The sequence below is a fragment of the Punica granatum genome, chromosome 7 (genome assembly GCF_007655135.1).
Source record: "Punica granatum isolate Tunisia-2019 chromosome 7, ASM765513v2, whole genome shotgun sequence".
NCBI classification, from domain to species: Eukaryota; Viridiplantae; Streptophyta; class Magnoliopsida; order Myrtales; family Lythraceae; genus Punica; species Punica granatum.
In genome coordinates, this window is record NC_045133.1 from 5,547,432 (window position 1) to 5,564,250 (window position 16,819).

A 16,819-nucleotide genomic window follows, 5' to 3' on the forward strand; every position below is an offset into this window, starting at 1 on the left:
GCCGTCTCTTTTGAAGACGTAGTCATCGGACAGTCAACGGCCACACTGAAGGCAACCTGTCAGTTCAAGGGTATACAGATGACCCTACTGTATCGAACAACAGCCTCATTTCTACAATTGCAGCAGCCGCCCTTCTGATTAATAATTCACGTTGGGATGGAGTTCCCTTTATGATGGTATTGGGAAAGGCTCTCCATTCAAAGTGGCGGGTCCCTTTTAAGCTGTATGTGAAAATATAAGGATTGAATTGCTGATCTCAACCCGCTGGTGTCGTGGAAATTTTCAGAGTTGAGATCAGAGTTCAGTTCAGGCATGTGCCAAGGAAGCTGCACATCCGGAATTTCAAGGAAGCTGTACATCCGGAATTTCAGGACCAATTCAGATAATGGTACGAATGAGCTAGTGATCCGGGTGCAGCCTGATGAAGCCGTGTACCTTAAGATCAACAAGAAGGTCCTGGGCTTGGAATGAGATTGGATAGCGGTGATCTTAACTACTCCTCAAGGCAAGGTCAAAAAGTCGAACCCTCATGCCATTGCTTGAACTCAGCATCCAATCCTCCAATTCCCTCTGTTGCTTGAATATCACGTAATGCCAATGAAAAAGCTCGACTTTTGCCTTGGATCGGTTTCTAGGTACCTGAGAGAAGCACCTGACGTATATGAGAGGATCCTATAAGATGCGGTGAGAGGAGAGCGGAGGCTGTTCATCAGGAGCGATCAGCTCAATGCTGCTTGGGCCGTGTATTCACACCCCTGCTGAAAGAACTAGAGGAGAAGAAGATCGCACCGCAACTTTATCCTTGTGGAAGTGAAGGACCGGTAGGCTTGCACTATCTCGGTGCAAAGCATAATATCCGTTGCGTGGATTTCGGGTATTAAATATCACTCATCGGCATGCCCGTGGAGATCAACTGATCAGAAATTGTTACTGTTACGAGATTATGTTCTTCAGCACGTTGGAATGTCATGATCATTTACGCATCTATGTATGAGCTCTTTTTCCCATTTTGAATAGCTATAAAGGTCACGAAACTATTATGTTTAGTGTAAATGGCCGATTATTTGGATTGATAGTAAGATAGACTCTTAACTCCCGCGATCCTGACGCACATCCAACTCGACTGTCGGTTTATAAGGTGGACCAGTTGATGCATCATCATGAATCAAAAGATTAATGATTTAAGAGAAGAGATTTTACGCTATTATTGAGATTGTAAATAAAACCACAAAATCAAACAATGGAATAATATTCCTGTATGGACCCTCATTTTCACATTATTTTGCAAATCTTTTCCAATCAACAAAGAAATAGAAAATTAAAAAAAGCAAAATCACAAAAATGCAACAGGACAGATCTATAAGCCCTATTCATCTAAAGCCACAATAATAATTTTTTTTTAAAAAAAAAAGAGCAAATTTTGACAAAGAAAAAGCCATGTCTGTATCACGTTCTTTCCGACCCCACCACGCATAATCACATCTGGATTTTTCTATAGACTCTCTAACTATGGACCAATTGGATCTTGAGATTTGATATGAAGATTTGCATCTAACGGTGGATATTTGTCTGAGCAATTACACCCGATTCCAGACGATAATACTCTCTCACAGCATCGCCACCGACAAGCACAAGCTCAGTACCACACCCGCCAGCAGTCTCCCGCCGGCGACGAGCCCCGCCGCCCCGTCCTTGTCTTCTTCCGTCAAGTCTGACGGCTCGCCGTCCGGGGAGTAAGCGTCGGGGGAATCTGCCTCAGCGTCGGAGTCGTCGGTGGACTTCTTCTTCTTCTTCGTGGCCTTCGGCGCCGGGGCCTCCGCCTCCTCGGCCTCCGAGGCCTTAAAGAGCTCCCGCGGCTGCAGGACCTTGTCGACCTTGAAGACGATGAGCGGGTCCTGGTCGATCACCGTGCCGGTGATCGTCGCCGTCGTGACCTTCGTCTTCAACGTCACTTCCTCGCCGTCGTTCTGGATCGTGAAGTCGTACTTGTTCGCGCCGTCCGTCGCGAGGGTGTTCATGACGCCGTTGCTGGACTTCATCCCCTGGAGGGACTGGTAGACGGGGACGCCGTGGTAGAGGATGAGGGAGGCCTTCTGCGCCGCCGTGAGGTTCTTGTACTTGGGCATGAACGCGTTCACCACGCTGTCGGGCGGGCAGAACACCGTCAGCCCGCCGTCTATGTTCTCCTGGAACGTGTGCCCCGCGCCGGAGGAGGTTATGAGGTCGGCGAACGCCTTGCAGCCCTGCTTCGTCAGGATCGCCGTCAGGTTCAGGTCGCTCGGCGCCGCCGTCGGGGCCTCCGCCTCCGGCGAAGTCAAGACCTGCACAGCGTATATAGATAATCCACGTGAGAGTCATTAATGACAACTAATCAATCTTAAGGAAAAGGAAGACAAAATTGCAAACCAGTCCCCTATATTTACATGAGCTCACATTTTCCCCCAAACTTTTGATTCATACCTAAAGTCTCATTTGCTATGATATTAGGAAGAATCAATAGGTTCAAAATTGCCACATATATTGCATTAAATGCATCACTGCGTTCCATTTATATCTTTCTTTTCAATAAAAGTTAAATGTTAAGATAATTACTTCAGGCAAAAAATAAGAACGTGTGACATATACTTCTTGTCGTCAAACCTGATCTTCATTGAGCATTATGTATGGTGGTGGGTATGAATAGGATCATAAGCGTCCACATGAAATAGATTTTAGGTATTAAAACCGTAGATACAAAGTTTGGTGCCAAAACCGAATGTTACATAAAGTTTATGGGTTAAACTCAATATATTAACGAAATTCAATGGACTGACAGGTAAGTCAAAACCTGTCCAATGAGCTCATTAATGAAATTCACATGCTAATCTAATCAATTTTCCGACCGTAATTGTTAATTAAAATAAATAAATAATTTTTACCTGACTGATTTGCAAGACAGAGATGTTGTAGGGACGCTCGTCAACGGACTTGACAAACATGGCATTGAGGTCCCCGGTCTCGGTGGACCCGAACGCGACCTTCCCGCCCTTGAGGTCAGTGATGTTCACATAGCCGGCAGTGCCGGGGGCTGCGCCTGAGGCCTGGAAGAGGGTGGATGTGGAGGTGGTTCGGTCGGTGAGCTGGTGGAGTTTCTTGGCCCCAAAGTAATCCACGAGAATGTGGAGGGACAGCACGTTCTTGATGGTCCCGAGTGAGAGGTGCTTCGCGAGGAGGTCCGACATGGCCGAGTTGTCCACCGCGAGGACCGTGATGGTGAGGCGGCGGTTGATCTCCACAGCCAGGTGGGTCAGCGTAAGGTAGTGGTTGAAGGTCGAGTACTCCGGGTGCTTGGCAAGTATCCGGGTGATGTTGTGGGCATCGGCCTGGGGGGATGACCCTAAGAGGACAAGGGCCATGAGAACGGCGGCAATGCCCGCGACCACTGACCGCACCGGCTTCATCGTGGCAGTTTCCAGCACCGGAGGGGATTGGAAGAGGATGCGTTGGAGGTCTAGTGTGTGGATAGTGGGAGGAAATTGGGATAGCGAGTGTATATATTTGGGGCCTCTGGAAAATTATATGACAGCTTGGCATTAGGTAGAGATGGGCCCTATGCGTGCGGTCACATTTGATCGTTGCCAAACAGCAATTTTCCAAAGTGTCGGGAAGTATTAACCGTTGCTAATTAGTGATCTCTTTAATTCGGCCTGATGTAATAAATAATTCTAAATATCTTTTCCATCTCGATATTACACGCCGACACTATTAGCAAATATGTGCTAATTAAGGTTTAGCGAAGCGCATAAACCATTATGCTACATCGCCTTGATGATAATTATCTGCTTCCTCATGGTGGAAAAAGAAAATTAGTGCTTTCTCTTAGTCCAATATGCAAATTATTATTAGATATCCGTTACATCCTGATATGTGGCCTCAGTGTTACAAAATATATGGTAAGTTCTTAGTATGTTGCGTTTTTTATTGCCGATATAAGTGTCTAGCTTCAGCCGATTACGGAATATAAGCACCTACGGTTATAATGTTTCATGTAATGGCTAAAAGTGGCAACATATTTACCCAAAAAAAAAAAGTGGCAACATATTGACCTATTCAAGCATAATGTGTGTAATCTTCTTTGGGGGAGACATGATTATAGTTGGATTGTACTTTTAACTTAGATGAGCTTCCTCCATCGCACTTTTGGCTTTCATGGAAATTAGAAGATGTTACTCGAGACATTATTCTGAGTTCGAGGGTCCAGTGGATTGGTATATTTGACGGCAAAAGTCATGGAACTAGACCCATACAGTTAGTTATATTGTGATCGTAATTTTGAACTATCCGATAAAATCATAAGTTCACAAAAGAAAAAAAAAAGACGCATAAATTAATGTACTTTTCAAATATTATATTACAATGATTCTCATTGATTAGTCGGCATTTTTATTATCACATGTTTATTATATTTTCCCAAAAATTCTTGGCTAGTTGTCGTTTTCTAAGCCAATTGACCCGACGGGCCACGAGCATTCACCGACTTCTTCTACAAGATTCAATCATTGCAAATTGAATTGCTCAATGGACAAGAATATTGGAATAAAATTATTTCAACTTCTCTTCGAAATGATATATATATATATATATATATATATCGCAACGGATTAAATGAATCGGACTTCAATTAATATACCATGATAGCACAAATCTAGATCACAAGAAAGGTACGTAATTGCATTTGAAATGGTTGATAAAAAATAGAGTCCATTCATCCCTTATCTATCAGAACTTGCATTGTTCAACTAACGCTTGGAAATTTAATTCAGATCGCATCGAGCCTTCCAAAAGTTCGAACACCCTCCGGTCATAAAGTATTAGGTTAATCATTTGATGGTCATCGGCGAATTATTGAGATAAGATAATCTTCTGCATAATGCATGCTAATCAGATTATGATAGTGCCATTTTACCTGCAATTAATAACTTTTTTCTGGATTTAGTAGTAGATTACTAATTTTATTATCCATTAATAATTGGAGATAATATATTTAGTTGTACGTGGGACCCGCAAGTGTCGGTGGCACAGAATGCCATGGAGCCAGCCTGGCGTTAACAATGGCGTATCATGCTGGGCCACGTGGATTAAGGTGCTCTAGTGGGCCACGTCATCACATACCTACACCTGCTATTAATTTATATTTTTAGACTTAATATTCTTTTAACATTTTTGGATTTTTTTCTTTATTCCCTCTCTTCAACACACAGCACAAAGACACTTTGCTGGGTCCAGGCTGTCATTTCGTTCGGACTCCAATTGTCCCTTTCAATTGGATAATAGAAATTAGAAAACCTGATTACGCCTTTTTTTTTTGTTCGTGCAATTAATTAAGGAAATTGTTCAAAAAAAATATAATTAGAAAAAAAACAAAAAGGGACATCATTTTCTTCGAGCAACTTTATTTTGTACCAATGGTATGTAAAATGTTATTTTCATTGTGCTTCAAAAGATATTATCGCTTCCAGTTCTTGATTTAATTTCTGAAAACCTACGTCTTAGTTAGTTAGAACTCAGAAAATTAGGGGAGCCATGCATCGATGCACTTGCACAAATCCTGTAGGGGGAGGATTTCGGTCTGTTTTTCCTTTATGATGCCCAACAATTACTAGAATTCTGGAAAATGGCGCTAGAGCGGATCCTTTTTGTCTTTCCGATCGACCTGAAGCGCGGGCATCGTCCTTTGCCATAAGCAATTCTCGAAGAAACTAGCATTCGATTCAAGGAGACGAAGACTGTGCCTTCGACCACTGAGAAGTGGATTCAAACTACGGATACGCAGCCCTACTAATAGAAGGGGCGGAGACCAGCTACTTTTTTAACAGCACACAAGCTCTATCTTCACGTCCATGAGAACCAACGACAAAAGTGAAAAAACAATGCATCCCTGGATCCTGTCATGTTTGAAGCTCTGAAATTACCTTTTGCCTTTGTCGGTTCCTTCTCTGAAACTAGGGGATCTCTCTACAGGAGTTTTCCCTTGTCCGAACGGGGTCTTGCAAGAAAATAGGATTTCATATTGAGCCCCCTATGAGGAGAGGAGAAAGATATGGGCAGGGCCTCTTCGTTCCGTTCGGTCTTTTTGGGGTATGTTGTTAATTACAAGGAGTATCGCTGTTTGGACCTTACCACATATCTAGTTATGTTTTCTATGACAACAGTACGAAGATTGAAGTTGTATTCATTCGGCTGAAAACAAAATCTTAAGATACAGAGGTAGATAGTATGCAGCACGTCAATACAAGAAATTATACTGGAGACAATCGAACTTGGAACATCTTATTCTCGAGTTAAAGATAAGCATAAATGCATTAGACCACATTTTCATTCGGCAATATTCTGCTAAAACCTCATATTGACAATAGTAGGACGTTGAGAGGCAGGTTGAGGTTAATAGTTGTGGTTATGCTTTGACTCTGTTGGAAGTTACTAACCTAGTTAATGGTCTTTTGTATCGATCAACATCAGTCTCTATTAGTCTCCGTTGGGGTGTTACAGTATCAGTCTCTCCTTTATTTTTGCCAATTAATTTATATAATATATGATGATAGGAACTTTTAACTGAAATCCGTCATTCCTAAAAGTTAAAATCGAGCTCCTAGTTCACCAGCTTTTCATGTGCCAAAATGTAATTAATTTAGCTACAGCTGCATTGCAAGCAATTTCAACAATAGTCCAATAATTTGCCTCCTAATGTTCGAGTTGAATGTCTCACGCATCATGACCAGCAGATGCTTACCTGTATCACATTCTATAATTTCTTTTTTTTTTTTTGAAAAAGAAAAGAATCATGGAGCATAGAAATAGAAACTTCATATTTAAATGACTATTTTTTTCCGGTGAAATAAATGACAATAAGTTAGTATGTTTGAAGTTCTAATATTTGTTATAAAACAATTCAATATGTAATACATATAAGTCTTCCACTTAAAAATAAATTATCATTGATAATATTGAAATTGAATATAACTAAATTACTTATAAGTAATTGATCTTTAAAATTCAACTTAACATACTTCAACATTTAAAATTGAAAATATAAATTAATTACAAATATTTTTTTCTTAACATAATAGGTGTTCAAATAATTACCAAACTCTCTACTTAAATTAAGAACGTCAGCTTCTTATTTTCGTACTCTTCATACATCTGAACTTAATATTAATTAGTCCCGAATATTCTTACCAAATAATGTTTTAAATGTGAAGAGATTTTTTTTTTCAGTTACAAAGGAAGTTCAAAGTCTAGCACAATAAAAGATAAATCATAAATAACTAATAAATGGATACGGGTAGTTTCACTAAGTATCTCATTATTTACCTTTCAATCGGAGCCCTCGGTTCCGCAAACCTTCCACCGAATCTCGCTTTTGGGCAGGGATCGGGCCTATCTCCCTTCTCTGCTTTTGGGCTGAGAATTCTATCGACACTCGGTTGCTTCAGCCGAGTCACTTGTGTCTCGCACAAATCACCTAGTAGCCCAGCTGCATACCTTCTTCGAGCTGACTAATCAGCCGCTCATCCTTTCTTGCGCTTCAAGGTACATGTATCAGTATCACGCGTCCATGGGTAGAACTTTGATGGTCTAACCCTCAAGACCGTTTCATTGTCTGAACGCATTCAACCCACCTGCGACACACGATCAGCGACATCACTACGAAACCCAATTACCGCCTGTACCTACGGACTTCTTGCGCTGTGCAGCAATGCTGTAGGCCGGTGAGGATAACTGGTGCTTTCGGCATCATTCCCTGGGACAGCGCCTTAGCACGCTCGGTACAATAGTTTTGCAATGTGTCGGCCAAAGAGTGACCCGTCCTTTCTTAGGCAGTTTATAATCTGCCAACCTACTCAGCTTCTTATGTCTAAAATTGCATCAGCCCCCTTGTCATTATTTATTTGGTTTCCTTATGCTTTGTATGTTCCAGAATTTAAGAAATGATTGCTTGCATTCAGGGACTCGGGCTGATCTTCATCAGGTTATACAACGCCTGTCAACTGCTTGTAAGAATCACTTGAACAGCTCGAAGGTTACAAAGGACAACACCATCTACAATAATACATCCCACCCAAGCCTCCTGACCTTTTATTAGGAATCTTGTATATTAGGATAGCATTATATGTATTTTTGGGTAGCGTAGATTACTTTTCCTATTGTATTTCTTCTTTCTTATTTTTGGTCATATGGCTGGACTTATTTATTGTACTTACAGAGGTAATACAAGTCGGCTTTTTCAGCTCAATTCGATTCTTAGACCTTTACTTGGATCCTCATCAAGACAGATGCTGCATGGAGCAAAGTCAAAGCCAGCATTGCAGGGATTGCCCGATCTAGCAGAAACGCCATCTTTCAATCCCGGTGTGCTCCCACAATTGCTCCATCACTCCTGCATGCTGAGACTCAAGCGGTCCTCGTAGTCATCTTCTTGGGTGGAACAAAATCTGGATTGAGAGCGACTCACGCGTTTTTGTGGAAGCTATATATTTCTAGCCCGCACGCTTTATTCAGTGGGACATTAGGAATCTAATTCTAGATATTGTCCCCCTTTGTAGTCGTAGTCGCATTTCAGATTTGCATTGTACTTGGCTTCATCAGTCTTGCAGAGCAGCCAGCAGCCTAGTGCATATCTATGGACTACAAATGATCCAATCCCATCCATCAACAGAAGTCTCTTTAAATGGGCTTAGGAATCTCCAGCCCATGGAATATTAAAGTTCGTCTTCTCCCATCATGTTGATAGGTATCCCCTAGACGTTCGATGCGGTTTGTATTGAGGGAAACCAAAAAAAGAAAATGCTTCCGACATATTAAAGGAAGTCGTCTTTCTTAAAATCTTTCCAATAAGAAATTTATATTTTTTTTTGAAACTATGGGTATCCGGAATCTATTAGTTAAAACTAATCTCGTTTGGTATTGGCTTGACTCTGATTACGAAGTACTTCTAGAGTTTCAAATCCCTCCACTGGAAGCTTAATTTTCCATCAAGATATATCCTCGCTGTAATTTAACTTGTCTTGGAATGTTCCTTGGGATCTATAACCGTACGTGATGATTAGGTCTAGACCGCTTAACATTTTTGAAGGTCGGACGAAGATGGGTCATGTGTCAGTTGTACATCGATCCTTGGATTGTTCATTAGGAAAAGACGGGGAAATTGCCATTTCTATTCAGTATATTTTCTGGGAATTATTCCAAAATGATACGGATGCTTAGGCCAAAAAATCAAAACTCCAACTGAGATGTATAAAAGGTTAATTGTGTTTTGCATTTCAGGTCCGTAGGTTGTGGTGTCTACTTTCAAGTCATGGCTTGTAGATTCGTTGATGCCTTTTAAGCTGTATAAGCCTTTGCGTATGGCTTTCAATGGAAAATTTTGTATTTTGACCCATTGATTTCATGCATATAATATGATAAACTGCTCGTTTGGAATTTTCTTTTTTTTTTTTGGGGCTCGGTGGATTTGCGACCGTTAGAGGGAAGGTTACAGATGCTGATCAGCAAGAAGGATGTGCCACTGGGACATATATCTTTAACCAAAATATTGAACTACCATTCTCCTGGTCAGCTAGACTAGGTGAAGATATATATCAAGCCCATAATTAACGGCAAGTTTGTCCAAGCCATCGAGCCATCTTTTTTTTTTTCATTTTTTCTTTTTTTTTTTTTATAAATAAGCGATCGAGCCATCTTAGTTGGCCAGAATGACCGCCTAGAAACAGTAGCGTCAAGTGCCCTTAATTGATCGAACCAGGCAGAAGTTATGTTGAACGCAAGCCATAAGTTCATGAAGCAATATACCTGATCTATTCGAACTGAGTAACTTTACGCTCATTATGAAAAGATATGTCCCAATATTATTCGAGCAACTGAGTAACTTTACCCTCATTATGAACAGATATGTCCCAATATAATTTCCAATGCGATATCATGCCTTGCCATACGTATCAAAACTTAAAGATATGATGTATGGTCATCATGTGAATAGGGCCCAATATAACAACCAATATAAGATATGATTCGCTACAAAAGGAATTAAGGATTATCACTTAGAAGAAAAGAAAAATGCAAGTCGATGTATGTCTTCTTCTCTCCTTTTATTATTTATTTTTTTAATATGTGTTTCACATGATCCTAAAATATTAAGAAAAGCTAAATAAAGAGATAATACGAAATTTACTGGTGAGAATCGAATCAGGAATCTCCTAATTCTGTGCGAAGGCATCTGCATGACTACCCTATTTCTCTATTTTTTGTTAATTTACTTTAATGGTGCATTAGGAGAAAACAAAAGGGCCATAGTACATTTGCTTTAATGAGTACCCAGGGGCATCCAAAGCAAATCAAGAACATTATGTGTTAACCCTTCTAAAACCCTAATTTCACTTGGCTTATATATCAAATCCCAAGATGGGATCAAAAACTTAATGCACTATATACCAGCCATGAAGCAAGCAATTTATCAAGACACAACTCAAATCAATAGTCAAGCTTTGATCCCGAACCTTGAGCACTTGATCGATCCTGCTGATATGTCGATCTCGATCAAGTTATCCTCCTCGTTCATCTCGCCCAGCAGGTCTATGAGGCTGTTTCCTTGGAAAACTGAATCTGGGAAGAAGTCTGGCATCTTCTTCTTGTAGAACTTGTGGTGTTCGGGGTCTTCCTTGCGACCGACAATATAGTGCCCGCTTGGAATGGCTATCTCAATGAGGCTCTCCTCGTCAGAGATCGAACCATCGGAGCACTCAGGGGTTCGATCCAATGGCCAATCAACCTCCGAATCCTCGCTTGTCGACGAGGGGTTTATGCATTCGCTCTCGGATGCCAAAGAATCATCAAATTGCCCATTACAGTCTTCTTGTTCCTCTGCTACTCGGTCTTCCTTCATCGGTGCAGAACACTGCTCATACTTTGGCTCCAAAGGTTCCACATACTTTGTCTGCCCTGATGAGTTTTGCTTTGAAGACATGAAGAGGAGAGAGGTCGAGAGCAAAACTACCGATGTTAGGGCAACTGAGATAAGTAGCTTGGCACCCAAAGAGCCCAAAAAACCGGCACCAATGAGGAGCACAGCGAGGACAGCAATCGAACATAGTCGGTTTACAGACGAGCATGTTTTCGACGCCATCCGATAGCCGGAGAGTATCTCCAGTTTCATCGACTCAAAAGGCGAGTAAACTAACAGGAACGAACCTAATGAGGTCTAACCTCGATGAGGCGAAAAAGCGAGAAAAGGGTAAAAAAGATTTGATGCTGCTGAGTCCGATGAGAGCCAAAGTGATTCAGAAAAAGCAATCGCTTACTCAATCACCCACTCGCTCGTTCGCCCGCTCAGTCACTCTTTTAGGGATTGAACTGAAAGGGGCTTCAGAGGAGCTTTTGAAGAGAGGGATGGAGAAGGGAAGAGGGAAAAGCAAAGTATGAAACTAAGTTGTCCATGGCCATATCCTATCAATGGTGGTAGGTTAGGAATTTGAGGAATATTAATTACATAGAAAATTAAAAAAAAAATTATTTCTTAATAAATAAAAACACACAAATCTAAATGTGTCTCTTCTCTTGTGTTAAATGGTTTTTATGCGATTTCTTTCTGGGTTGTTTCCTTCCCCACAGGCCTCACTACTCCCAAGAAGAGTCTTCACCATTTTTTGCTCCTTAAAAAATGTTGGGTCTTTCTTGTAAGACTGAGTGATGCTCTTTGGAAACCTGAGAGGAGGCCTGAGTTTTCCAAGATTTAATTGTTTTGGCAGACTCAGCGCTTGGATTGGAGAGAAGCCATGTGAAGACCTCTGAGCTCAACACATGGCACTGTTGATTCACACCCATCTCTCTGTCTCTTTATTGCCATTTGCCACCATAGAAACAGAATATGGGAGAGAGAAAGAGAGGGGGAAGCACAGCATAGCAATGGACTGATAGCAGGGGACAGAACATATAATAATACAATTAAAAGATAGTGAAAAGCAGTGACACAAGTTCTCGCTTGTAGAAATTATATATTCGATACTTAGTAAAACTACTTGTATCCCTTTATTGGTTATTTAGAATTTCTTTTTCATTGTACTTGGCATTGAGTCTCCTTTTTTACCGGAAAAAGAAAAAGAACATGTAATAGTAGTGTATGATATGATATATGTTAATATTATATATATATATATATATATGTTTTTATTTATTGCCATCTTATCTGTAAAACCTGAAGCTCACTATAGCGATTTGAAGCCAAGAGGCCACCTGGGCCAACATCAGATCTTCAGGATTTCACCTGAAGAGCCTCTATATGAATTTTTTCCATAAAATTTTTAGGCTTTTATTAGGGTTTGCTTAGAAACCCATCACTCTCATTTTCCATGAGGAGGAGGCAAGCAGAAAGTAGAGAAGTATAGCATACAATGGCTAATGCCACTTTTCAGAGTGTATTATTATAAGGAAGAATATAACATTTTTTTTTCTTTTACTTTTAGTAAAGTGGCCAGGGCAAGAATATTCACGGGGGAGTGGATTGATTGTACAATTATTCATCGATTACGTAAAAGTCCTAGGAGAAAAGCATTATATTCCTTTGATAATTTCCAGTTCTTTTCTTTAGGGTTCATTCGAGTCTCCTGAGGTCAAATCGATTAAAGAAAATTAAAGAATTCACTCGGCACGAATGCACAATATATATACCTTCAAATATTTCATCATGACACAATGTTTGAGATGTAGGAAAGGATTGTACTTTTTAGCCCGAATTAAGATGTGAGATATTTAATTCATTTGTGATTCATATATGTAGTTGGTTTTCTTTTTTAATATAAATTCTACAATATTGCGCCCCAAATGATGGTTTTCTTCTACTTTATAGAATGCTTTTTCATAAAGAAGTCATCAGGTCCTCCCATCCCAATGATTGTTATTTCTTGTTAATTCATAACGGATTGCAACTATTTATTCAAGTATGCTCGGTTCAGCATAAAACGATCGACTTGGAAGAAAAAAACTGCAACTTGTGCCTTCGATGATTTCTAGCACGATGACTTTCCGATTCCAGATATTTATGACATTATATGCTTGAGGAGTTAAATTATGTATGATCGAGAATATATGAAGTAGCAATTTCAATGATGTATAGAAGAAATGATGGTCAATAATCTTTTTTTTTTTTGGGGTAGGAGATGGTCAGTAATCTTTTAATCCTATAGAAGCTCCAGTCGAAGGAGATCAATTCTCTATACGGAAAAATCACCAATAACGATCAATATGGATTGGTTTAGGTGATTAGACGCGCAATGACGGATTTAAGACTAGAGAATTAGTGAGTGGAGAAAGTCTTAAAGTACAAACTTAGTAACGTATTATATAAATAATATATACTTCCGTATAAAACCTACAAAAGATAACAATATTAAGAAAAAAAATAACTTAATATTTTAAAGAGTTAATTGTGTAAAAGGACCCAACATTTGCAGGGCATTTTAAATTTATTCCACTATTTGAATTGTTGCAATTAAGTACCTATGATTTCTAATATTTGCTAATGTGAGACTACTGATGAATTTTGTTTTTATTCATCTATCTTTATTAACTCCTACTAGTCTTTGCCGGGCTAGAATAACTCACAGCTTACCTGACGCAGCGTACAACGCGAGTAACCGTCACAAACTCGTTGATTCGCGCACGAATACCGGAACTACGATCTTCTATACCTATTGATTCTACGAATACCAGGAAATAAGTATTAAACTCGAATCGATCCGAGATTGGACAAAGCACGAAAGTTTTGAATTTTATTGATAATCCAAAAGACGACTGATTCAACCCTAGGGCTTACACGTTTCTTAAATAGGGTTTAAGAAAACCTAAATTGCATAAAAAGAACTAAACTTTTCTAAAATTGTAAAAACACCCTAATTAACAAAAAATTGCCTGTTTGAAACCCTAAACGATGGAATTTTCCTTAAATATCGAAAAATCACGGTGAAGCGGTGAGTTTTGCTCCGGAGGCCGTTTCCTTCGAAATAGAGTCGTCAGAACCTATATTTCTCCAGGTACCGACTTGCCAGGTCTTCTGTCGTATCATTCTCCCCTGGGTGGAGAGAATTCGTCCTCGAATCGTCATTGTCCGAGCTATCACCTGTGTAAGGAACCAGGTGCTTCACATTAAACACATCGGCAGTACGAATGTGGCTAGGAAATTTAAGCCGATAGGCATTCGAATTGATCTTCTCAATGACTTCCACATGACCAATCTTTCTAGCAGCGAGCTTGTGGTAGTCACCAACAGAAAATCGATCCTTCGTAAGGACAGCCCAAACAAAATCGCCAACTTCAAACTTCACGCGCCTTCTCCTTCGATCAGAAACAGTCTTGTATTTCATGGCAGCATTCTGTAAATTATTTTGCACAGTCTCATGAATCTCCTGCAGCCCGTAAACGAAGTCAGCCGCCGTACCATGAACCCTGGTCTTATCCGGCACGGGTAACAGATCAAGGGGTCCCCGGGGAGTAATAGAATAGACCACCTAGAAGGGACTGCAACCAGTGCTGCGATTAACAGCGTGATTGTGCACAAACTCCGCCTGACTTAACTTCTGATCCCAGCTCTTCACGTGCTCCTCTACTAAACCTCTCAACAGATTGCCCAAGGACCTGTTAACCACTTCTGTTTGTCCGTTTGTCTGCGGGTGGTACACTGTACTAAAGTTCAGCTGGGTGTTCACCATCTTCCAAAGGCTCCGCCAGAAATGGCTCAAGAAACGGGTGTCCCTATCAGACACAATAGAGACTGGCAGACCATGCAGACGGTATACCTCCCGAAAATACAACTGAGCAACTCGCACAACATCAGTGGTCTTCTTGCACGGAATAAAGTGTGCCATCTTGGAGAACCTGTCGACGACCACATAAATAGAATCATTACCTCTTTGGGTACGGGCCAAGCCGAGGACGAAATCCATACTGATATCCACTCATGGCTGCGAGGGAATTGGCAGGGGCATGTACAACCCCGCGTTAGTTGTTGTACCCTTGGACACTTGACAAACCTTACAGCGTTGCAAGTACTTCTCTACTTCTATACGAATTGTAGGCTAGAAATACGATGATTAGACCAGCTGCAAGGTCCTGTCTCTCCCCACATGACCCTCGCCGTATAATGTGGGCTCGCAAACTACAATCAGGAATACATAGCTAATTTCCCCTGAAAAGAAAACCATCATGCAACACGTATTCCGTTCTTTCTCCAGCCCGAACTATAGCTAGCGTCACAGAAAAATAGGGGTCGACTTCAAGCAACTCAGCAAAAGAACTAAAACCAGGTACCTCAACTGTCATCCTGTTCAGAATGCTACGCCTCCGACTAAGAGCATCGGCAACGCGATTAGTGACTCCGCTCTTGTGCTTTACCATGAAAGTAAAACGCTCCAGGTAAGCCACCCATGATGCATGACGAGTTGACACCTTATCCTGGCTATGGAGGTGCTTTAGGGCCTCATGGTCGGTGTACAAGACGAACTCATTGTGGAAAAGATAATATCGCCAATGCTTCACCGCTTGCACTACAGCATAGAATTCCACGTCGTAGGTGTTGTATCTCACTTTCGCCCCCGTCAGCTTCTCACTGAAAAAAGCAATTGGTATTTTTTTTTTCTGGTTCAAGACTGCTCCAATCCCCACCTTCGATGCATCAGAATGCAGCTCAAAGGGCTGCTGAAAATCTGGCAGGACAAGAATCGGGGCGGTCATCAAACGCTCCTTAATCTTCTGGAATGTCGTTTCTGCCCCCTCAATCCACTCGAATTTGCCTCCTTTCATGCAGTCAGTTAAGGGAGCCATACTACTACTGAAATGGGGTATAAATCGCCTGTAGAATGAGGCTAACCCATGGAAGCTCCTGACTTCAGTAATGCACGTTGGTCTAGGCCACTATCTGACTGCCTCGACCTTGGACGATTCAACCCTCAAACCATTAGCAGCAACAACATAACTAAGAAAAAGAACTTCTGACCTAATAAAAACACACTTCTTCAACGCCGCATAGAGTTTCTCGCGTCGAAGGACAGAGAGGACTTCGCGCAAGTCGGCAAGGTGTTGCTCGGGGTCGGCGCTGTAGATCAAGATGTCATCAAAATACACAACCACACACCGACCAATGAAAGGTCGTAGAATCTAGTTCATCACTCTCATGAACGTACTCGGCGCATTCGACAGCCTAAACGGCATTACCAGCCATTCATATAACCCCTCCCTAGTCTTGAATGCGGTCTTCCATTCATCTCCAACACGAATCCGAATCTGGTGATAGCCGCTCTTCAAGTCCAGCTTCGTAAAAATCTTGGCACCACTCAGCTGGTCAAGCAAATCATCCAAGCGAGGAATGGGAAAACGATACCTGACCGTTATCTTATTGATGGCTCGACTGTCTACACACATACGCCATGATCCATCCTTCCTAGGCACTAGAAGTGCCGAGACAGCACACGGGCTCATACTCTCTCGAATAAACCCTTTCGAGATCAGCTCCTCCACCTGTCTCCTTAACTCTTCATGGTCAGCCGGGCTCATCCTGTAGTGTGGTCTGTTCGGAAGGGCCGCACCAGGCTGCAAGTCGATATGGTGCTGGATATCTCGCAAGGGTGGCAGACCATTTGGCAGCTCCTCAGGAAAGACATCTTGAAATTCTTTCAAGATCGGTAATGACTCACAAGACGTAAGATCTTCCTCCACAACCTCCCTGTCCACGAGAGCAAACATAAACTCTGCATCATGCAACTCCTCCTGAAATCGAGCAAGGGACAGTAAGTTGGTT

General features: G+C 41.3%; 2 protein-coding genes across 2 annotated transcripts; both read right to left on the reverse strand.

Annotated features, from left to right (window-relative positions):
• Window positions 1-1,220: 1,220 nt before the first annotated feature.
• LOC116213510 (fasciclin-like arabinogalactan protein 2) lies at window positions 1,221-3,517 on the reverse strand. Its single transcript, XM_031548490.1, has 2 exons — window positions 2,919-3,517; window positions 1,221-2,321 (listed from the first exon to the last, which is right to left on the reverse strand). The coding sequence occupies exons 1-2, from the start codon at window positions 3,438-3,440 to the stop codon at window positions 1,608-1,610; spliced, it is 1,236 nt and encodes a 411-aa protein (XP_031404350.1). The 5' UTR covers window positions 3,441-3,517; the 3' UTR covers window positions 1,221-1,607.
• Window positions 3,518-10,185: 6,668 nt separating this feature from the next.
• LOC116213196 lies at window positions 10,186-11,931 on the reverse strand. The gene has a single exon (XM_031548044.1). It carries the CDS (start codon window positions 11,186-11,188, stop codon window positions 10,514-10,516), a length of 675 nt encoding a protein of 224 aa, XP_031403904.1. The 5' UTR covers window positions 11,189-11,931; the 3' UTR covers window positions 10,186-10,513.
• Window positions 11,932-16,819: the final 4,888 nt, after the last annotated feature.